Here is a 23,631-nt window from a genome sequence, read left to right as displayed (position 1 = left end):
CAGGTCGCATTTCCATTCGCCAGTACAGTAGGAAGGAATTTTGAGCGGCAGTATGGTAGTGCCTAACCAATGCATTGTCAACCAATGTGGTTTTTTTCGTCTTCAGTATATTATATCCCCTTAATCCGAGCTCAGATATTGATCCTAACAATAATTTTCAGAATTTGTCATTCTACCCTTTTATCAGTTCCCTTATTTTTTTGTCATCAGTATATATCCCCGTACTCCTTACTATCATCAGTCCATCCGATAAAGACTAACTCCTCCCTCAAGGCGGTATCCATCAATAGCACAGGTTATAACATTCACAAACAAAGCTTTCCTCGTGTCGACCACGACTTCAGTTGTCGTGAAAACTACACTGCCGTTGGAGAAGAAGCTGCCGGTGAGGATGTCGTTGACGTAGCCTCCAAGTTGGCTGTTACTGATGGTCTTCAGCTGGGACCACAGAACGTGGCTACCATCCGCCGTCACCTCGAAATCTGACAGACACAATAATAATTTATAGCGTGTAATCAGCGAATATCTTAGGGACTTAACGGGGGAACAAGGGTAGCCCAGTGGTGAAGGTGTTCGTTGGTCACGCCGGAAACCCGATTCCGTTTCCCCACATGGTCACAATGTGTGAAGCCCATGATACCCTTCAGTGATATTCCTGGAATATCGCTCACAGCGGCGTAAAACTAAACTCACTAGTACTTTCCAACTAATTTCCAAACTAACATAAGGACTTTGATTTTGCCTTTCGAGGGTTTTCGGCGTAATGATGCCCACATGCTATTATAACCTTCCTGGAGGAACAACACCATTCACAAATTCATTTAAACTGGGATAGCTGTATAACTTGAAAAGAAATCATTCTGGCAAAGAAGCAGCTAACTGACAGTCTTTACTGAGGGACAAAAGTCTAATTGACGACTTCAAACAAAACTTGAAATTGAAAATTCACCAATATATCCTGATTCTATGAACATATGTTAATCTGAACGATATTTAACTAAAGTGCGTTGCGGTGGCATGACTGTATAACAGTCTTTCACTTTTGTGAGAGAAAGTTGCATTGACGCATATAATACAAACCAGTAGGGATCGTTCACACCCATACGCTAGCTTTCTACTAAACACAATACTCAACGCCCTTCTGTGACGTCAGATCACCTGATGCCAAACCGAGCTTATTAACTTTCGGCAGTTTCCGTAACACGAGTAGTTTGTAATGCTTTGGACTACAAATGCTGACTTAAGAACAAAATTATTCTTCAAAACATTTCCTTCTGTATGCTTTATCAATGATTTGATTTTAAATGTTTACTGTATATCTCCTTTAAACCGCTTCCTTTACAAAGACTGAAAATGCACAGTGATACACAATAAGCCAAATCACAGAGATTCGTAAATCTTAATACATCCAACAACACTCTTACTACATGGGGAGATTATTGGCGAAACACACTGGGACTGACATGGGACTACCATATGGTATATGGTATTTTGACAATTATAGCGCGTTGTTTTCACTTTAAGACGACTGACTGTAATCCTAAAAATACGTCGTATTTTATCCAGGACTGGGACAGTTTGTACCGGGACAAATATTGACCGTAGATTATTTAACCAGAGGGAACCCTTTGGGGGGCTGAATGAATGCCCGTGAAATACTGTGTGCCAGATTGAGTAGTTCTGGATACGTACCCGCAATGTCAGCTCCACCGATTGTGTCCCTCCCCAGTGAACAGAGGCCATAATTTATTGTTGTCCTGATCCTCGACCCACTCTGTAGGGCTGTCACGAACTCTCCGAATGTTTTGAGACGAGTTAAAGAAGCCCCGTCAGCAAAGAATGACGCAGAGACACTGCGGACATTTTAACAAGACATTCGAGAATCATTTAAGAGACGAGCACATTTGTTGAAGTTCCGCGAATGATTTCAGCGAAGAATATGTGTGTGACAATTGTATCATCTCGCCTCCATGTACATACTATTACCCATATGGTCAAACATAACCAGTGTCATATCTATCAAATGTGCGAATATTACTTTTGTCTAGCAGCCATTGTTTCTGTTTTTCGTCGTCTGTGACGTTATTAAACAATTGAACGTGACCTCAATGAAAAGGGCTGTCACGCTTGCTTATCGTGTTTTATTGCACACGTGTGCATGGATAAAATGGAAAATAAAGAAATTATTACACTCGAGAAACTGTGTCACATGACTTATTAAAAAGACTAGAATAATATCATGCATTGTAAGTCGTATCACACTCTTGCATGTGTAATAATCGTCCCATTCCTGCATGTATAAATCAGGGACTTGAATCCTAACAATGATTTTCAGATAGCATTAATTTGTTGAATTTGTCTGGGGTAAAAGTGGCGTGTTCACCTCGTTAATCATCTTTGATATAGTGCTAAGACCCCAACAGAGAACAATTATACCTTGATGCTAGTATACACGATCCGTTTCATCTGTACATAGTGTTTACCCTGTATCTTTTGACAACGGTGTGATAAGAATTCGTGAAGATCCGTATTGGAGTTCATGTTTAATGGCATCCCATGTTTGTGGTGAGACACAGGTAAACAAGTCTTCTTATATAGGAAGCAAAGCGAGCAAGTTGCTCGTTTCGCTCACATGTGAGAAGACTGGTCATTTTCTCTATGCTGCGCAACCCATTTTCGCTACAGTTTGCCTGTGGGTAAGAGTAACGGGATCCGGTTGTCAAGCTCTTCGGCTTGGTTGAGTCATATAATCGTAAACCATTTGCGTAGATTGAAGCTATTAATGTTTTTCACTGAACAGTCTGGTCCACACTCGGATTATATATGACCGCCGCCATATAGCTGGAATATTGCTTAGTGCGCCCTTAACCCATACCCACCTTGAAGTGTCGGGGCTGATGGTACAGTGATAGTACTGTTTGTGTTTCACTGTCTGGTAGTCTGGAGAAAGAGTGGTGATGGTCAGCTTGACATCTCCTTCTTTGTAGATGAAACCCTCTCTGACCTGGACCTCCAGAGCACCTGGGATATAACAGTAACGGAGTGACTGGGGAATACTGAACGTAGCTTTGTAAGTGCAGTTAAGAAACTACTACACCAATTTGAATCGATTGAATTCGACTTTTAATATCAAATGTAATGGCATGTGTAATGTCATGTTTAAGACCATGTGTAAAATCATGCCTGATATCATTTAAGGTCAGTGAATCTGACCGCCTTATCCCCTTAGTCGCCTCTCAAGACAAGCATAGTCGCCTTTTATGGCAAGTATGGGTTGCTGAAGGCCTATTCTACCCCGGACCTTGACGGGTTCATAAGTATGTGGTTACGGTCACCTCAGATTCGCAGTGTACTTTGCATTTGGAGGCGTTCCAGATTGGTGCGATGGTGTACCCGTCGAATCTCATTCATACCACTGAACGCGGCGGCGGGGTAGCCTTGGGGTTAAAGGTTGCGATCGTCACGCCGCAGACCCAGGTTCGACCCTCACCATAGGAACAATTTGTGGTGTTCCTCAGATATTGTTGATATCGTTAAAAGGCGGCGTAGAGTCATATTCACTAACGCAGCCACATACTCACACACCCACTCAACACAGCTTTTAACAGATTGTCAGCTACGCCCGGAAGGCAATTTATTCGGGTGACACACGTCAGAAAAAAAATCATATTTCTGGGCAAAGTCGTTTCGAAACCACATTTAGCTGACTCTTGGTACCACAAAGGCGACAAGCATCTCGTTTATGAATATACTGAGCACTTGCCCACTGTTTCAGTCGTTGAAGTACATAAGTGTCTTACCAGAACCATTTCTACTGAAGCTTAACGAAGCATATCCTATGTACGGAGATGGACCGAACGTTGGACTACTGAAGTACTCGAATGTGTCCATGTGTCCTCCTATATGGGTAGTACTGACACCTGATGCACCGGTCACTCTGCACCCTGCGGGGACGATGTAATACCGGACATCATGACCGGACATCAGAGCTTGGAGAAGGTCATCGAAGGTCCTCAGCTGGATCGTTCCTGAGTTCCTGTAACGAAGGTAGACGTCTTCGGCCACGTCAGGCATTGTCTTGGGTCTTGACCTATGAAATGATCAAATGATTTGGTTGGTTAGTTGGTTGGTTGGTTGTATACCGCCGCATTCAGCCATATTCCAGCTATAAGAATTAAATGTGGATATCTTCCGTATGTGTCCGATGTTTTGTTTGATGTTGGTTTTTTCTTGTTTTGTTTTGTTTTGTTTGTGGGGTTTTTGAGGGGTTTTTTTTGTTTGTTTGTTTTTTGTTGGTGGTGGGTTTTTTTTTTTTTGGTGTTGTTTTGTTGTTTTTTTTGGTTTTCGTTGTTGTTGTTTGCTTGTTTTTCATTTTTCAAGGCCACACTCAACGGTCTGTAAGTAATCGAGTGTGGACTATACAGTTCCCAAACACGAACATAAATAAACGCAAATTGGATACGATGACATGTGTCAGCCAAGCCAGCGAGAATGACCACCCGATCCCGTTAGACGCTTCTTACGACAAGCATGGGTTGCTGAAGAACATTTCTAACCCGTATCTTCACGGAACGTATAAATGAAGGAATAGCTTTCAGTCTTGTAATTCCTTTACCTCCAATATACAGGACTGAAGCGTACTGAAAAGATCAGAATATTGTATGACCTTTCAACTGCATCGGGTTAATTATGATGACGATATACTTGCCCTACCTGCAGATGCCTCGAAGCCAAATAATGTAGTCGTACCTTGTCTGTTTTCCTATGATCTGTTTTGTCAAGTTGTAGGGCTCGGGGATGTACTTTACAGTGGAACCATTGTTGACGGCGATCCATGTCTCTCGTACTGTCAAATAAGAGGACGCCAAGTCGTTTGTGTCTTTGATCAAAATCTGAAAATGTTCAACCTTAATAGACCTCATCAAGTATCGTTAGTGCATGAAATCGCTGATAGTGCAATATCGAAAATAATTCCCTGACTTTCTGTCTTTGTACTACAATAGAGCAACAAATCGATATCAAATTATTAAGCTGGAACACAAAAGATATTGAAATATTGCATATATGTAATAAAATATTACAATCAGACAGATACATAAACACATGTACATGCAAGCGCACGCCCACGCACATACACACACGCGCAGATGCATGTGACTAAATATTCAGCTCATCTAATGCAAGGAATAGGCTATATATATGGCACAAGAATCTGCATCGAAACATCGCATAATTTCAGCTTTACAACGGTACAAGAATCTAGAGTCGCATGACTCTCGCGGTACAACGGTACAAGAATCTGGGGTCGCATGACTCTCGCGGTACAACGGTACAAGAATCTGGGGTCGCATGACTCTCGCGGTACAGTGGTACAAGGATCTGTATCGAAACCTCGCATGACACCTGCATGACCACGGTAACAGAATCTGCATTGAAACGTAATATAACAGGATGTTATCCTTACAGTGTGTTCAATATTGCATCCTGAATAACGAAAGTTTATCCATCGATTTCTACACAAACCTTTGCTCCATCAATCTCCGCATAACAAGTGTTGTACATGTGTGATTTGAACAAGTCTATGTCTGCTCGGTACCAGTACACGTCACAACCCTCAATATAAGTGACGTCTTCTGTTGTCAGGTTCCTGAATAACGATGAGTTGGACGACGCGTGAGCGAACTTTTTGGGATCTTTCAGTGAGTAAAATTTCAGCTGTATCCTTCGGTCTTCGTCAACTCCATAACTGTAAATCCTCTGGCGATCAAGATGAAACCTGTCACCATTGGTGTATTCTTCTAGGTAGAAATTGGTCCTCCCCTCCAAAAATGGCACCACCTCGGGTGACACAGATATTGAGAGATGCACGTGTCTGTCCTTTTCCGGTATATCATTCCTTATGTCATTCTCATACTGTACGGTGTTGTCATAGAAACCAGGAAAGATGGCAGCTAAGTATTGCAAGTCCTTGGTTATGTCGGCTTTTACAGTAAGGCATGCGAGCATCAACAGCGCCACACGTGTCAGATCCATTCTGCTCAGCAGCAAATGAAGAAGAGCCCTTGGAGATTTTATACATGGGAAGATTTACTGTCCATAGCGGTTGTCTCCCTTTGATTCTCTTTTTATATCTATTTAAATTACATTTATGACGTCATTCCATTGTCTGCTGGCTCCATTACTTTTCAGGAATGGAGCAATGTGTACCAGTTTCAGTTTAAACACTTCCATTTGTCATTTTGACATTTACTTTTGGTAACAGAAACATTCGCAATACTTAGAATACAATTTTAGTCGGGTAATATCATCTCAACTCGCCATTCTTTAAAAATACTGTGCCCCGGCTCCATTATTTTAACGGAATGGAGAGTTACTCGGACATTACGCTATGACTGATGCAACCTAATAGAAAGATATCTGTGCTGACAGTTTCTACTGCGTGTACCACCACATAACGTTATCTATGGTAGTATGACCTAACTGTCATGGACATCATCTCATCGTTCTGCCATCTCTATGATTGATGAAGGGGCATACCATTGTGAAAGTCAGGCTAAACAGAAAAGCAAGTGAAACTGACCGAAAGGTTTGTCCTGATCTTCACGTTCATCCTGCTGTTTCTCCTCTAATGCAGATAAACTTAATTTTGGTGTCTGATCAATTTCAAATATGTGATATTCATAGCCACTGGCAACTACACCACACTTCTTCGAAGTAAAGAGTGGGGGCGAAATGGGGTATTAGAACCAATATTATTTTTCCTAGATTTATGAACTGAAGCATGAACACATTAAATAAAATCCGTCAGTTCTGGAAAGTTATAACCGAACGAAATTAAAGGTCGCACGACAAGGTAACCTTCAGACCTCCGTCTCGATGGATGGTCACGTACTGTCGGGGTTACGGTTAATCCAAGCGACACGGCTGGGACTAGGAATATAACATTATTTTAGTTACATTGTTCCGGGTAGGAACATTCCACCGACTAAAATATAACTAAAATATAGTGTACTGCCTTTACTACGCCTCTCCTCGTGAAACTGCCTCATGGACTAATAGTAATAGTTGATATGGGAGAGCAGATTTTGTGTTCAATGGTTGAACATGCAATACGGATGAGTGGTGTTTCTGGAGGTCTGCCCTTGAGGTGTCAAGTGAAACTACATAGAAGGATAAACCACAGTCGATATCGGAACATTTGATCTGGCGAAGCAAGTGCAGGGTAGCACTGTGGTACACAATAAGGAAGTACACCCAATATAGCCACCCAATCATCTTTTTGTCGTACTTCAATTGAAGCCTGGGTGAGCATAAAAGTCTCGGGTGGCAATTGAGTGGGGTTTTTTTCGTTTTTTTTTCTTTTTCAGATACGCGCACGTTCACCGTGTCTCTGCTACCAAAGCTCGTGACGACCAATAAGCGGTGTTACATGAATGAAATATTTAGACTGAAAAAATGTAAGATGAGATACGATATAGTATTGTCCCGGAAGGAAAATTTGACTTGCATCAAAAGAGCCAATTGAAGCATGCTGCATATAATTTAAAGTCTATATACACAATATCAACCTAATCAGAATATAATGATGAATTGTAACATAATCAAAGTACGATATAATAATCATTCGTGCCTTATCGTAGATTTCACTATTAGAATTTCGGAGGAAGATTAAATTGGAATTTTTATGATGTATGGGACAAATGATGTTGTTTTATAATGCACGGTTTTGAAACGGCGTCCAGAAGGTAGAACTTCACAACATTCATTTAAAAAGTGTGATGGATCCGATTGAATGGCCAGAACTGTCCTCTTAGCTTCTGACTTATACTGAAAAAGTAGAGGTTCCAAACTGAAGCCGCAATGTTTGCTGGATATATTTACAGTTTTGTCAAGTTTGTATTTTTTTTTCTGTTAAAGAGAAATATTGCCTTACCAAGCATGAAGGCTGAATGTTAAAGTGAGTGAGTTTAGTTTTACGCCGCCCTCAGCAATATTCCAGCCATATATATATACCAGGCAATCCAGTGATCAACAACATGAGCATCGATCTGCGCAATTGGGAACCGATGACATGTGTCAAGTATGTCAGCGAGCCTGACCACCCGATTCCGTTACTCGCCTCTTACGACAAGCTGCGTTCGTGACAGTCCTGAGTGAAGAGTGAAGACCTGAGTGAAGAGTGAAGTCCTGAGTGAAGTCTGGTTTCGGGTGAACTGATCCAGTATTCTTGGCATTGACCCGGAATGACCAGAACAAGATCAGAAGTAAACCGTTTGATTTTCTTGGTACCCGTCCCATAGTCTTCCAATCACAAACAATGAACGTGCCGACCACCGCACACTGACTAGCACCAGTGTCCAGCATTCCAGGGACATGCAGAGCACCCGCTTGATCTTGAGGTATTATCAGTTGCATAATGGAAAGAAATTATTAAATACATCACAGTTATCTGATAACATAATTCAAGAAGATTCACATGATTGATCGACTTTCTTTGGAAGTTTCAAATATGAAAGTAATACGTCTGATAGTGTGATTTGTTTGTGTGGCTTCTAGAAGTTCGTGGTATAGAGATGAAAAGACTTTATTGGATGATCAACAATATTTTGTCGATGGCGACGTTTTCGTATTTGATACTTGTGCCGTTTTAATCGTTAACCTTGTGCTTGGTGTTTCACTTTGCACACAGGAGCTTTCATGCGTAAGAAGTTTGCAATCAACATCAACATCAATTTTGAGCCGGCACTCGGAAGGAACGATAAGAATAACGTGATCAGGCGTTATACCTCGCCTCGCCAAGGACGCATGCACCGGGTTCTTTCACGCGCCATCTATCAGCGAGGACTGATATCCATTATGGTGTTTTAGAAAATATACAGACATTCATGATGTCAGTGTGCGAAAACGTTTCCACATTTTGCTAGCCAGTGTGGCAAGCTATGCCTCAGAATTACCAACCAACAAAATAATTCACTAGCCCGAACTTTGAATGTAGACACTAAACTAATGATTACGAATTGATGAGAATAAGATGACACGTGCATGACACGTGCTTCATCAAGAACCTTCACATATGATGAACATTTTAATAGGTCATCATCTTGCATGATATGAAAGTGTATTATAACTTATCAAGTCTGAAAGAGTGACGTATTTACGAAATGATCCCATGACAGTTCACTAGCTAGTAAGGCCAGTGACTGTCCCAGCTGATTTTAACTAGTCACGGGCTAGCGGTCAGTGGTTGTTTCGCCCACTGCATCATGTCAGTAGCTGGATTGTTTGGGTCACACCTAATTATTTACTGACCACCGTCTTATATATTGTTGTCTGGGTTTTAACTCATCTGTGTACCATGTGTGACAGAAAACAACTCTGAAGTTACTATTTTGAATTGGCGAAGCTAACGCGACACACTCTCCCTCTGTCTCTCACTTTCACTATATCTTTGTCTCCCTTTCTCTCTCACACACACGCGTCTCCGTCTATGATGAAAGGCAAGTGCCATCTGGTGCCTGTCATTCTGTTTTCCTTTTGCTGCCGAAAGTTCCTAGATCCGCCTATGACATATTCACATGAGCATTAATTAAGGACCACCAAAAATAATTGTCGATTGTAACAAGAATGCATCAAAACAGAGAAGTCAACCAGTTATATCTAAATACACATGCAGTTAGCCTGAAATTCACGTGCTGAGTCAAATGCTGAGTCAAGTTCTGTCATGGTACAAGCGACTGAGGGGTATGAAAAGGTGAAATGAAGTATTTTCATTGCTTTCTTATCGACGACGCATCCATATGTGAACAGTGCTGAAATTGAGCTTTCTTGGACATGCCGAGGCGTAGTCTTTCTGAAAATACCTGATGGCAGATCATTGGTATACATAAAACTGGTTTGTCCTGTCGCAGCATTGGGTCCACATTGAATATCAATCACACTGTCTTTCGTCGCCTTTTACGAAAACATGAGGCCACTGGTTACGTCAAGGATTTCCACGATCAGGAAGTCGGAGAAAGACCATTCCATGTGATGACCGTGCCCTTGTTCGCCTAGTGAGACGTAGGCCCATGACCAATGCCAAAGATCTCAGAGAACCATGGAGAGTGTGTGTTCGTCTCTCAGACAGCACCATCCGAAGGAGGCTCAGGTCCGCTTCACACCGTGCGCGTTGTCCAATCAGTCGTCTCTTACTCACGGATAGACACAAGACTCAACGTTTGGCGTGGTGAAATCAACGGCAAAATCGCAATCTGAGGACGTGGCGCTGGATCCATTGGACCGATGAAAGTCGTTTTCTTCTTCGTGTTACTGATGGTCGTTGGCGAGTTTGGAGAAAGAGTAATGGGGCTTATCAACAGCGGATGATCAATGCAGCTGATCCCTTTGGCGATGGATCTGTAATGGTATAGGGGTGTATCGCCTGTGACTGTAAGCTGAATCTTATCACCATTCAAGGGTCACTCACTGGTCAGAGATACCAACAGGAAGTACTGGAAGCTGCTGTTGTTACGCATTTTGATAACCATACCCTCGCCAGTCGGCCAGTGTTTGTGGACGATAATGCTAGGTCCCATCGCTCCAGAGCTGTTATCGCATACTTGCAGAACAACGCAGTTGACAGATTACCTTGGCCTGCGAGAAGTCCTGATCTCAACCCAATTAAGCATTTATTGGGCCATCTGGGGCGTCAAGTTCAAGATAAGGGATCCACCTGTTCAAAATGTACAGGAATTAGCCCAGGCTCTTCATGAGGAATGGCAGAGGATTACAATGATGCGCATTCGGCGATTGATTTCTAGCATGAAGAGGAGGGCTGCAGCAGTTATTAGTACGAGGGGAGGATACACCAAATAGTGATGTCACCATTACTGTTGGTTTTTTTTTTGAGAACTTTGTGTACGGTGGACCACAGACATTGTCTGTGTGACCATAGTTTTGGACATGATTATTGATAACGTTTTAGTGTTCCCATATGACCGTCATTAACGTACCGTCGAAAGTAGCAGCAGTGTTGATAATTGATGGATTGACACTTTAGATGGTTATAATCATGTGTTTGGTTTCCATATTATGTATGACCAGTGTGTTGTGTTAAACACAATCTTACAGCATGAAAATGGGTGGTGCTTAATTAATGTTCATGTGTATATATATGATTTTGTACGGGGTCATTGATGTACGTTTCAATTTAGATCTTAGCATCAATGTTTATAAAAAAGCTTAACATCTTGCAACATTGTAGCATAATGACCATTGTTAATCTAGAATGCTTGCACCTATGTACTTTCTTCAACCGTTACGACTGTTCGCACTGCTTGTTATCAAGTAGCCAGTGGTCCCTCTATTCAACATCTGGTAAGACTGCTCACCTTGGTAGTGATATAAGCTTGTAATTTACACATCAGCATGGGCGACATTGGCTCCAGGATTGGCACGGAGGAAAGTAGATCTGTTACACACTCATGAACCTGTCAATGACCTGATGTATATTATACAACAGTAATGTACTGAAATGAGTGCAACCTGGGTGTGGAAGGACCCAGTCACGTGTTGATACCACCACATATTGTCTGTCGTAGGATCTGGTTACGTCATCAAGAGACACCTCGGTAGAGGTCGTGCAATGTCGACCACAGTGGCTGATGACCTGTGCTGGGCTAAGGGAAAACACTACCAAGGAATTAAATGACCTCACTCTCTATGGCTGTGTCGGGCGTGTCAGTAGAAGTCAATTTTAGGCTCATGCGATGGTATCCCTCTAACAAGTCAACACGGTAATTTTTTAAATGAAATGAAAGTCATGGTCACTGGCAACTCTGTGACTGGAGGTCATTACTCTTTTCAAACAGGGTCAGGAGGCCAACATCGTGGAGACAAGTAGGCGAACGTGTTCTAAATGAATGTTTTGTCACCATGCCAAGAGACACAGAGACAAACGATTTGACTGGTCCGGAAAGTTCACACACACACACACACACACACACACACACACACACACACACACACACACACACACACACACACACACACACACACACACACACACACACACACACACACACACACACACACACACACACACACACACACACACACACACACACACATATATATATACGTATATTTGAGTGGCCTTCAGGCAGTTAGTTTTGATAAGATAAGGCAAGTAGTTATTAGAGCATGTTATTCAATAATAGTTGCATTTATACAGTAAAAAAATTAACAAATACTTATTTATTAAATTACATTTTCCGCGTATTGCGTAGACTAGTACTTTTCTAGTACCGCAGAGATGGTCTTAGTATCAAGCAGTACCTATTGTACAGATGTGAAAGTACAGACTTTTGTACAAATGGTTTCCTGTTGTAATCACTCGTATTTAAGTCATTTTTACGTTCATTTAAGGACGATGCTCTTTTCATTGTCTCTAGAAACAAAATTATACATTAGAACGTTATTGATACTATTGGTCCTTTTCTGTTTATATGTAACAAAAATAAGAAATTGTAGTATATGTCATATTTGGGTTTACACTTTCTCTAGTTAGTTAGTCTGTTACAGAGGCCCATCGGGTCCCTAATCGCCAGTGTACAAAATCAGCCGCCTTATCTGCTCGGCCACTGCGAATTCCACAAAACTAGAAGTCGGACAACAGGTAGTCTAGACTGCGTACTTTGGTGCCTGACTCCAACCACAGCACTGCTAGTAGTTGTACTTTACTGAGAAAGTGTGATCCCATATATGACATATGTCACATTTGAGCACTTTCTACACGGCATTGTGTGATCAAAAAGAATATTGTTGTAAAACTAGTTTCTTTCAAACTAACAATTTTGTTTATGAACGACTTCAAGTTTGAATAATAACCTCATGCAGTTATTTAGGCATGTTATTTACTTTTGAAGATTTAGCTTTTAAGGCAATGACGGTAACAAGGAAGGCCGGGCGGGACAACTTAGGAATGGCCAGCGAGTCCTAACTTGACATACAGAAGGGAGCAAGCTACAAAGACATAGTTTATATCACTGGAAAGATCTGGAAAGATTGGAAAGGTCGACGCACTGATGACATAAGACGGCGAATGGCGTTAGGTGTGACCTTTTGCAAATTTGGAAACATTATTAAAGCTTTTGGGCGGGGACAGATTTGAGTAAGTGAGTGAGTGAGTTGCTTTGTACGCCGCTCTCAACAATATTCGAGCTATATGGCGGCGGTCTGTAAATAGTGGAGTCTGGACCAGACAATCAGTGATCAACAACATTAGCATCGATCTGCGCAATTGGGAACCGATGGCATGTATCAACCAAGTCAGCGAGCCTGATCACCCGATCCAGTTAGTCAGCTCTTAGGATCAACATAATCGTCTTTTAAGGCAAGCATGGGATGCTGAAGGCCTATTCTACCCCGGACCTTCGCGGGTCTCTTCAATGTTCTATCGGATTCATGTCGGGATACCTTGCTGGCCACGGCAAAACAACGGTGATAACATCGTGCAGAAATTCGGTTGTCAGTTTGTTGTATGAGGCCTTGCATTATCGTGTTGGTAGACAATGATACTTTTTCAATTTGCCTCGTGGTATATTTTTGTGTACAGTTGTGTTGCTCACCTTTCGCGAAGGATGTTTCATTTCGTTAGTATACACACGCATTTCGTGTTTGGAGTTTTCCAGACGTTTAGGAGATTTGTTAACTACTTCTTTCTGTATTGTCCCCGGAAGGGTTGGATCTGTACGTGTGTGACATGGGTTAGCACAGATTTATTACTTTGTTTGTATGAGTGTGAATTTCTATGCAATATTTTGCGATGTGTAGTTTCTTTTGAGCACTAGTTTATCATGGGAGATATGATACAGCATATTATGTACAATCTGAAGAAAGAGATACAGCTTTTGGAGAAAGTGGGAATCCACACCTCATAGCTGAATGGTTATGGAAATATCATGCAATTCTTCATTCTGGATCTGTATGTGGTCATTCTTTATTAGCAGCTATCAGGGACTACATTTTACAGTGAAAATTTCAGTGATGAAAAGCTTAGAGGGATGCCACGGTTAGGGGATTGGGGCTTTATGTTATGTGTAATGTATATATCCGAATTGTTTTGATAGACATGAAACATCAGTATGGCCAGAAAATAATGACCTACAAAAATATAGAATGCAGTGAGTAAAGTTGTGACTATGACTATTATGAATAGAAGAATGAGTGGTATCTTCAAGGTCACGTCCTAGACCTCACTTCGATCAATGTCCACGATGTTTCAGACCACATGGAAGAGGTAAACGCCTCCCCCTGGCCGTAGTCCATTGATCTCACAGTCTATCTCCTCTACGTAGACGTCATCGTTTGTGTCCACCATGACGTCAGAAGCGATGAAGATGGCGCTGCTGTTGGAGTAGAAGCTGCCGATGACGATGTCTTCTACGTAGCCTTCTCCCTGGTAATTGGTGATGATTTTGAACTGTGACGATTTCACCATGCTCCCGTCAGCAGAGACCTCGAAATCTTGTAAAAGATAGTCAATAGTGCAATAAAACTGAAACATGGTATTTGTTTCGTTTGACGATACTAAATTTTTAATGCAGTCAAGAAAAGTATTGCCTAATATTCAGTGAGACTACATGAGGTAATTGGAATACAACATGAACTGAGATTCTCAAAAAATGAAAACTTTTCTATTCATAGAGGAGCACACGTTCATTTCAGTCAACAAACATTCAGCGTTGTACACTCCTTTTCAACACGATACTTAGTTCTTTGAAACGCCTGCAAGTGTGTGTTAGCCTGTATATGCACACACACACACACACACACACACACACACACACATATATATATATATATATACACACACACACACACACACACACACACACATACATACATATATACATACATATATACATATATACATATATATATATATTATATGTGTGTGTGTGTATATATATACACACACACACATATATATATAATAATTATACATATATATATATATATGTATATACATACACACACATACATACATACATACATTCCCATATTTTTTATTTCTGTGTAGTCCATTTAAGGTTTACTCGTAGGTTCTTGCTAAACGCTGTTTAAACTTCAATCTTTCACTCAAAGGCTCAGTACAAATTGTCAGACATGAAAGTAAATGTCATCAGGCTGTTTACTTGGAACAGAATATGAGAACTCATGGATGTAACTTCGAGAGAGGATGTGTGTGCAAGAAATGCGCCACTGTCCCTGTCTATCGTTCCCTTGTTTAAGAGTTTCTGGTCTGATTTGGTACAATCCGTACACGAAAACTGGCCGAAGAAGTTTTATTTAGGTTTCAAGCATATCACAAGAGACATCTAAATGTATCGGACGGTAATCTTGATTTGCAAGCTGATTGCATGTAAGACATATCCCTAATTTGTGAGTGGATGTTGATGTCAGTCTCTCGTTGTCCGGTTCAGACTCGAATATTCTACAGATCAACGTAACATTCCTGGATTATTCAGAGTAAGGCTCTGAAACAAACTAACAATACGAACTGAATATCTAATACCAACCTTCAATTCTTCCTCCGCCGATTGCCTTTACACCCAGATTGCAGAGGCCATAGTTCACAACGAATCGTACGTGGGCTCCACTCTGGAGTGCCGACACAAAACTGCTGAAAGTCGTCAGTTGTTTGATTGTGCGTCCTCCAGAGAAGAACATGGCCGATCCGCTGTAATATTAATGGATATTTAAGCACTGAAATGTTTCATCAGATCCCGTGTGTAATAACGACTTACAATCTGCCATAGACATACGGATACACTTTTTACTAAACACCCTTGTCCAGTATCCTTTGTCGAGGACGAAAATCAGGCTCTTGCCTTTCCCAAAATTGTATTTTTATTTTATTGTTGGAATAAATGTATTTTATGAACTGTAATGAAAACTTTCTAAATATCTTGAGACAATTCCTTTCACCACAAAGATACAGCAGTTTTAGGACTATAGTATTTCAGAATACCCCTTTGTCAAAAGATGTGCTTTTCACAAGATGAGCTCTTTTGTAATGAGTTATGAAAAGTGCTAAAAATTCTCACTTTGATGTTTTGGAGCCAATTTTACAAACTAAGTTCTGCTTGTTGATAACTGTTTGGTAGTCCACAGATAACGTCGTGAGCCTCAGTTTAACATCGCCAGTTTTATACACCAAGCCCTCTTTCAGCAGGATTACCAGACCTCCTAGACAACAAGAATGCATGGTCATCGTCTTGCTTTGGATAACACTTTTATCTTACCGTCATGTAAAATACTTTAATTTCTTAGTCCAATGGCACGTTAACAAGTTTCTGTGTCACTTATCCATGGAAACCGACTGACCGCACAGTTGAATGGAGTGGAGTGACCAAGTCAATACACCAAGTCATTTACACGCGGTACCCATTTTTTTGTAATCGAGCTCGAGTCATATATAACTATACCACCTTGCCGCCCCATACCGACAGATCCCATAGTGTCACAGTCAGTACTAACCAGTGGCATTTCTCTCTGGGATGAATGCTGAAAAGCCAAAGTATGGGGTCGGCCCGAATGCTGGATCGTTGAAGTACTCGAATGTGTCAATGAAGCCTCCCAACTGAGGCAAAGCTCCCGCCCCTTGTCCCCCGGACACAGCGCAGTCCGACGTCTTCAAGTAGTACCGGACAAGCTGACCCTGGACCAGAGAGTTGAAGATCTCATCGAAGCCGCTCAGCTGGGTGGAGTCGACTTGAGAGGGATGCGTGTGAATCCTGCAAGACAACGATTACCCTGACATTAGAATCAGTTTAGAGGTTGACATGATCAAGAGGAACAAGTTACATTGATCGACAACGTCTTTATTGCAATGGACGCAACGCTTCGGGGTCATCACTTGCTTGATAAGGATGGTAGCAATACACCAAAACATCTCTCTCAGTGATTACGTTTTACCTCTTTTTGAAGACAGTTTCATATTAGAATTAATCTAATTTAAAGTTACACACATTAACCGTCTGGGCGTGGTGAATTGTTTATTCTTCAACTTGTTTTCTTTATTTATTTCATTTTTTATTTATTCTTCCGTTCTGTCCCTGTTTAACAGTTATTCTTCTGATTGTCGTAAAATTGTAATTTCTTATCAATTAACCCAAAACAGACTTAAAACAATATATTTGCAATAACGAATGACATAATTAACTACATTTAAAAATATAATAAAAGCATTGAATACGCCGAAGGAAAATCACATTGAAACAGGCCACTCATATTTCACTTTGCTTCACATGTCTGTGTCCTAGCTGTTTGACACGGGCACCTGTTAAGCCCCTTGCATGACTTAACTAGAGTATGTATCTTTATATAGACGTGGAGTACAAACAGGGACGTATTTGACCTAATCACGTGCTACCCTCACGTGATGATACTGCTACCCCAGTAAGATTGAAGGACGGGTGGTCAGGCGTTTGCTAATGCCGCTTGCCTTAACTATTGCAAATGACACAGGCAGATTACGTTTTAACTTTAGTCTGGATCAGAGTCCTCGCCATTGTCTTCTGGAATTATAGTGAGATCCCACGTGAACATCTCAATGTCCGTGATGTGTCCAATTTCACATTAATAACTTGTAACTCACTCTAAAGTACACTTCATGATATTCAGTCATTATTTTGATTCTCCTTATGGGTTGACGGCGAAGGCCGGGGTTCGATGTACACGGTGTGAAGCCCTTTGCTGGAAACCTGCTAAACGCGGCGTGAAACCTCACTCACTCACTCACTCACTCACTTTGCATAATCTGAGAAAGCTTTAACTCAAATATAGCATATGAAACACCTGTTTTAAATTGCATTGTGTATGCGTAACTCACTCATACATATCAAATATTATCGCTATTGTATCAGTATTTAAGCTGATTCAAATGTTTAAGGTAAATACTATAACTAAAGATAATTTATACGTAACTAACGCCAAAATTAGAATACTTTTAGCTATAGAATGAGGACTATAACGTTCGAGATAATGATGAGACCACAGCAACAATGAACATTTAATCATTTTCGGAATGTGTCTCTGACCAACACCTGGTCACCAGCCGAGCCAAACACCATCACATGTTCCCTATCCAGCTCTGTCTGTATTGTAGATTCAGTGATTCAGCAGTTGAGATGACAAGATAAGGTCAGATACAGCTGTGATGGAGGTTTTACAAACAGTGATAAATATGTATCCAAGTTTCGTCCCGTGACCTACAAACATCTCGTGGTCCATCCATGGTAGTCACGTGCACTTCTTCCAATCCCGAATAAACGACCACCAAACTACTACACAACATGAAGCAGTCATTCCCATTATTCGGTATAAATACAAAATAACGAAAAAGTTCCAGTTTATGCCATAATTATGTCAATATTTTACGATAAAAACTGTTTCAGCATGAAGCTGAATGATTGATATGCCTCAACATATCACCTCAACCGTGATGATAGGCGTCTCATCACCTCGTATGATCTTCGTTCGTATGGACGCACACCATATTGTATCTTCTCATGAGGCAGAGCATGTTCCACTTGCTGTCGATTGGCCGGTCGTTCTGAATCGACTTCTACTTGGAATAGGTAGTGCATGTTCCATTTGCTGTTGGTTGGTTCGTCGTTGTGAACTGGTTTCCACTTCAAAGGTGCAGTGTACGCTCCACCTAATGCCGATTGCCTGTTCGTTGTGAATAGGCCTCCACTTGGAGCAGGCAGTGCGTGTTCCACTTGCAGTCGGTTGGTTGGTCGTTCTTTCAGTGCATAAACGACGAACACATACCGAAATATTCTCAAGGCTCTACATTACTACTGAGTGAAATGAACATTGCGTGATAGATTTTTTTAACCACAAGAGAACATCCAACCTAAACGCCGTATATCAGTGAACATTAAGAGTCACTAACTTCTACCGGGTACCCATTTATTGCTTGGTGACAGATTCACTTCCTTAAAAGACACTGTATGTGCTACTGTTAATGAAGTAGGTCTGCTGCCACTGTTGCTGAATAAGAACTCAGCGGTTCCCATTTCCGACGCACCAACACTAAACTGTTCTAATGACAAACATGTTTGCAACAAACAGACTGATGTAACGAAATGTTACTGGCTGCTTTCTATGTAACGTGTAAAAGATTACAGTACTACCACTACTGCAACTATTAATCAGTACAAATAGTAGCGAGTGAGTGAGTAAGTTTTACGGGGCACTATGCCAGCTATATGGCGGCGGTCTGTAAACAATCTAGTCTGAACCAGACAAAAACGTGATGATCAATGGACCACCAATCTATTTATCTGGGAACCGAACACATGTGACAATCGAATCTGACCACCCCATCCAGTTAGTCGCCTCTTACGACTAGCACGGGTTACTGAAGATCATCTCTAACCCAGCTCTTCACAGGTTACGACTAGTGGCAGTAGTAGCAGCAGTAGTAGAAGTAGCGGTTGCGGTGTCAGCAACATGACGCTAATCAATCAGCTGAACCATGCTTGTAAGTACGGCGCCACCGACCAACTACTCCAAAGACACCGTCGGCCAAATATGACTCGGCTCAAAACGGCACCCAATACCCCACGAATTGTCTAAACCACTTCGTAATCAAACTTCAGCTAATCAGCACGTACACCCTCACGCCGGCGGGGGCGGGTAGTAAGACAGATTGGTGACAACTTAAGGCACGCAACACTCTTATCAGATGGACTTTGACATCCAACACATGTTCTGTGTGAGTGTTTCCATTGTGTCAGGTGAGATTGACACGGGATCGCTGACGACAATATTGTATTGTGACAAAGGGCTTAGGATTCCCGGCAACTACGGTACACGATATTGACAGCACGACGGTTGACATAGTGGACAGAAACCTGGGGTTTTCACATATGATCTATTTCATTCGGAAGTATGACGTAAGATTGTTAACTAAAACATATGGTGACACACCACCATGCTCTTCTATGTATATAATGACGTGTGTGTGACCGTGCGCGCGCGTGCTTGTTTGTGTTACGGGTACAGTTCAAGTGTTTCAGAAGACGCATCTTATCATCAAGAACATCAACTGTCTTTGGGATACAAGTCAGGGATAAAATGACTTGTGTTAACCAAGTCAGGGATAAAATGACTTGTGTCAACCAAGTCAGGGATAAAATGACTTATGTCAACCAAGTCAGGAATACAATGACTTGTGTCAACCAAGTTAGGGATACAATGACTTGTGTCAACCAAGTTAGGGATGCAATGACTTGTGTCAACCAAGTCAGGGATGCAATGACTTGTGTCAACCAAATCAGTGATACAATGACTTGTGTCAACCAAGTCAGGGATACAATGACTTATGTCAAACAAGTCAGTGATACAGTGACTTGTGTCAACCAAGTCAGGGAAAATATGACTTATGTCAGCCAAGTCAGGGATGCAATGACATGTGTCAACCAAGTCAGGAATACAATGACTTGTGTCAACCAAGTCAGGAATACAATGACTTGTGTCAACCAAGTCAGGGATAAAATGACTTGTGTCAACCAAGTCAGGGATACAATGACTTGTTTCAACCAAGTCAGGGATAAAATGACTTATGTCAACCAAGTCAGGAATACAATGACTTGTGTCAACCAAGTCAGGGATACAATGACTTGTGTCAACCAAGTCAGGAATACAATGACTTGTGTCAACCAAGTTAGGGATACAATGACTTGTGTCAACCAAGTTAGGGATGCAATGACTTGTGTCAACCAAGTCAGGGATGCAATGACTTGTGTCAACCAAATCAGTGATACAATGACTTGTGTCAACCAAGTCAGGGATACAATGACTTATGTCAAACAAGTCAGTGATACAGTGACTTGTGTCAACCAAGTCAGGGAAAATATGACTTATGTCAGCCAAGTCAGGGATGCAATGACATGTGTCAACCAAGTCAGGAATACAATGACTTGTGTCAACCAAGTCAGGAATACAATGACTTGTGTCAACCAAGTCAGGGATAAAATGACTTGTGTCAACCAAGTCAGGGATACAATGACTTGTTTCAACCAAGTCAGGGATAAAATGACTTATGTCAACCAAGTCAGGAATACAATGACTTGTGTCAACCAAGTCAGGGATACAATGACTTGTGTCAACCAAGTCAGGAATACAATGACTTGTGTCAACCAAGTCAGGGATAGAATGACTTGTGTTAACCAAGTCAGGGCTACAAAGACTTGCGTCAACCAAGTGAGCGAGCCTGACCTCCTGATCTCGTTAGCCGCCTCTTACGACAAGCATGTGTTGCTGAAGATCATATTTAACCCGTATGCTACTGATGTGCGTTGAGTAGTAGCACCTCTAGAAGTATTTTTCAATTCAATAGTTGACAAACTTAGTATTATCATGATCTATATTCGGCACGCTAACATGTACGTACGCGGGAAGTTCATAGGAGCTTTGTTTCGTCATGTTGTATGGTGAGGGGTAGACCTTGAGCACAGATCCGTTCTTAATGAAGATCCACGTCTCATCAGCTGTTAAGTACGTCGATGACAATGTACTTTTGTCGATGATGAGAACCTGAAACAATGAAGTAGGTAATAAAGCACCGATGTAGTACTGCACGTTGCTGACGTCGAAAAACAAACTAGGGCGTTATATATTCAATGACAAAGATTAACGAAACTAACTTATGACTCATGACTTAATTGATGACATTATGAAATCAGTTATGATGACATTATTAAACTAAGGATGACGACGTAATGAAGCAAGTAAATGATTACGTCATGAAACCTTTGATGATGACGTTATGAAATCTATAATGGCGTTATGGAAAGAACGATACCGTAATGAACAACATAACCGATGATGTAGCGAAACGATGTTGCTTACGTTATAAAACTAACGATGACGACTTAATCAAACTAATAATTGATGACATTACGAACTCCGTTATAATGACGTAAGACGTTCTCAGATCCACCACGTCTAGTCCACTAATGATGACGTTATAACATCAGTAACGGTGACGTTCACTCCATGTCGATGTCGACATTGTGAACAAAGTGGTCATGACTTCAGCAACGACGATGACACATCGACGTGTTTTCGGGGTTCCAAATTTTGGTTGGTTCCTAGTCTTCTAATGATGAAAGTGAACGCTTATCGACATATGTCAAATCAATAACGGCAAAACACTGGGTCCTGCCCATGCTTACCTCAGCTCCACCTATGGGAACAACACATGTGTTGAACATATTACTTCTGAAGAAATCATCAGAAACACGGGTCCAGTACACATCACATCCAGATGCATACACAATGTCTTTCATTGTCAGCTTCTTGAAGAGTGGGGAGTTACTTGGGGCATGGGCGAATTTAGCTTGATCAACCAGGGAATAGAGTTTCAGGTTAATTCTGTTCTCCGTGTCGATACCAAAACTGTAAATCCGCTGCCTGATGAGATCACTTTGATTTCCATTGAGATACTGTTCCAGATAGAAACTGGTCCCTCCTTGTAGGACTGGCACGTCTTCAGCTGCTACTGATGTTATGAGATGAAGGTGTCTGTCTTGAGGAGGCAAACCACGACGAATGTCACTTTCATACTGATTGAGGTTGTCATACACTCCGGCGAATATGGAGGTAAGATATTTGAAGTCGTCCTGAACATCAGCTTGGACACACGCTACAGTTAGGAGCGCTATTAAACCTATGCACTTCATATTACCAAACACTGCTGTTCACTCCTTGTGTGCTGTTCGCGAGGCTGCCTCGTCTATAAATGTATGACGCTTAATATTTTTCCATACAGAGGTTGTGTCCCTTGGATTATTATATTACTCTGCCGTTGAGCGGTATGTTACAGATTAATATGATCCTCGGTGTATTGAGATGGGCTAAAGAAAGGTCAAAGTTCAGCACTTGCCTTTGAAATCATTGAGGATGTGGACAGTGGTACCTGCCTTAACTGGAACCTCACTGCTCATACACTTACATATTCTGTGAAGTGGATTTATTTAACAGCTGTTGCCTTATTGGTGTCAGTGTATCAACTCCCTGGACGTAGTGTTAACTATGCTTAATTAACCCTTTGCATTGATGATATATTTTGTATTTGATAACAACAAACATGCAGTCAATCCAATGATTGACTGGTCCAAACATCATGAGCTTTGATCCACTCAATAGAGATACGACGGCATGTGTCAACCAAGTCATCGAGCCTGTCCACCCGATCCCCTTTGTCGTCTTTTGCGCCAACCAAAGGTAGCTGAAGATCGGTTGTGATGGAGTACGATAGTCCGTCATGTCGCACTCGCTCATGTTGTGTCTCCAGTTAGCGGTATGAAAAGCTGTTGATGTAAGTATGTGTGAGGGCCTGATTAGGGTGCTCTGTCCTGATGACTGGATGTTTGGTTTTTAAGAGCATACAGGGTCGACAGGGAAGGACAGTGGTTAAAGCACATGTTCATCACGTTGAGGACTCGGGTTCGATTCCCGACATGGTTACAATGTGTGAAGCCCATTTCTGGTGTGCCCCGCTGTGATATTGCTGGTGCATTGTCAAAAGCGACGTAAAACCATACTTACAAATTATAGGCATATAGAGAGCAA

The 23,631-nt window shown here is 41.5% G+C and overlaps 2 protein-coding genes across 2 annotated transcripts; both read right to left on the bottom strand.

Moving 5' to 3' along the window:
- Positions 1 to 237: 237 nt before the first annotated feature.
- Positions 238 to 6,033, bottom strand: LOC137269780 (uncharacterized). Its single transcript, XM_067803609.1, has 6 exons — positions 5,524 to 6,033; positions 4,750 to 4,892; positions 3,801 to 4,090; positions 2,880 to 3,021; positions 1,693 to 1,853; positions 238 to 482 (listed from the first exon to the last, which is right to left on the bottom strand). The coding sequence occupies exons 1-6, from the start codon at positions 6,031 to 6,033 to the stop codon at positions 238 to 240; spliced, it is 1,491 nt and encodes a 496-aa protein (XP_067659710.1).
- A 7,929-nt stretch (positions 6,034 to 13,962) lies between these two features.
- Positions 13,963 to 22,807, bottom strand: LOC137269820 (uncharacterized). The gene is made up of 6 exons (XM_067803657.1): positions 22,233 to 22,807; positions 21,449 to 21,591; positions 16,522 to 16,778; positions 16,089 to 16,230; positions 15,561 to 15,721; positions 13,963 to 14,505 (listed from the first exon to the last, which is right to left on the bottom strand). The coding sequence occupies exons 1-6, from the start codon at positions 22,737 to 22,739 to the stop codon at positions 14,261 to 14,263; spliced, it is 1,455 nt and encodes a 484-aa protein (XP_067659758.1). The 5' UTR covers positions 22,740 to 22,807; the 3' UTR covers positions 13,963 to 14,260.
- Positions 22,808 to 23,631: the final 824 nt, after the last annotated feature.

This window comes from Haliotis asinina, unplaced genomic scaffold (genome assembly GCF_037392515.1).
Source record: "Haliotis asinina isolate JCU_RB_2024 unplaced genomic scaffold, JCU_Hal_asi_v2 scaffold_17, whole genome shotgun sequence".
NCBI classification, from domain to species: domain Eukaryota; kingdom Metazoa; phylum Mollusca; class Gastropoda; order Lepetellida; family Haliotidae; genus Haliotis; species Haliotis asinina.
Note: the sequence above shows the minus strand (reverse complement) of the source record. Positions and strands in the feature narration are given on the sequence as shown.

Excerpts from the sequence above, each read along its gene's own strand:
- LOC137269780 (XM_067803609.1), bottom strand. The coding sequence starts at position 6,033 with ATGGATCTGACACGTGTGGCGCTGTTGATGCTCGCATGCCTTACTGTA. Across the intron at positions 1,854-2,879 it reads ATCAGCCCCGACACTTCAAG|TGTCTCTGCGTCATTCTTTG; the intron begins GTGGGTATGGGT and ends AAATGTCCGCAG. Across the intron at positions 483-1,692 it reads CGGTGGAGCTGACATTGCGG|ATTTCGAGGTGACGGCGGAT; the intron begins GTACGTATCCAG and ends TGTGTCTGTCAG.
- LOC137269820 (XM_067803657.1), bottom strand. The coding sequence starts at position 22,739 with ATGAAGTGCATAGGTTTAATAGCGCTCCTAACTGTAGCGTGTGTCCAA. Across the intron at positions 21,592-22,232 it reads TTCCCATAGGTGGAGCTGAG|GTTCTCATCATCGACAAAAG; the intron begins GTAAGCATGGGC and ends TCATTGTTTCAG. Across the intron at positions 16,779-21,448 it reads AGCTCCTATGAACTTCCCGC|GATTCACACGCATCCCTCTC; the intron begins GTACGTACATGT and ends GTTGTCTTGCAG.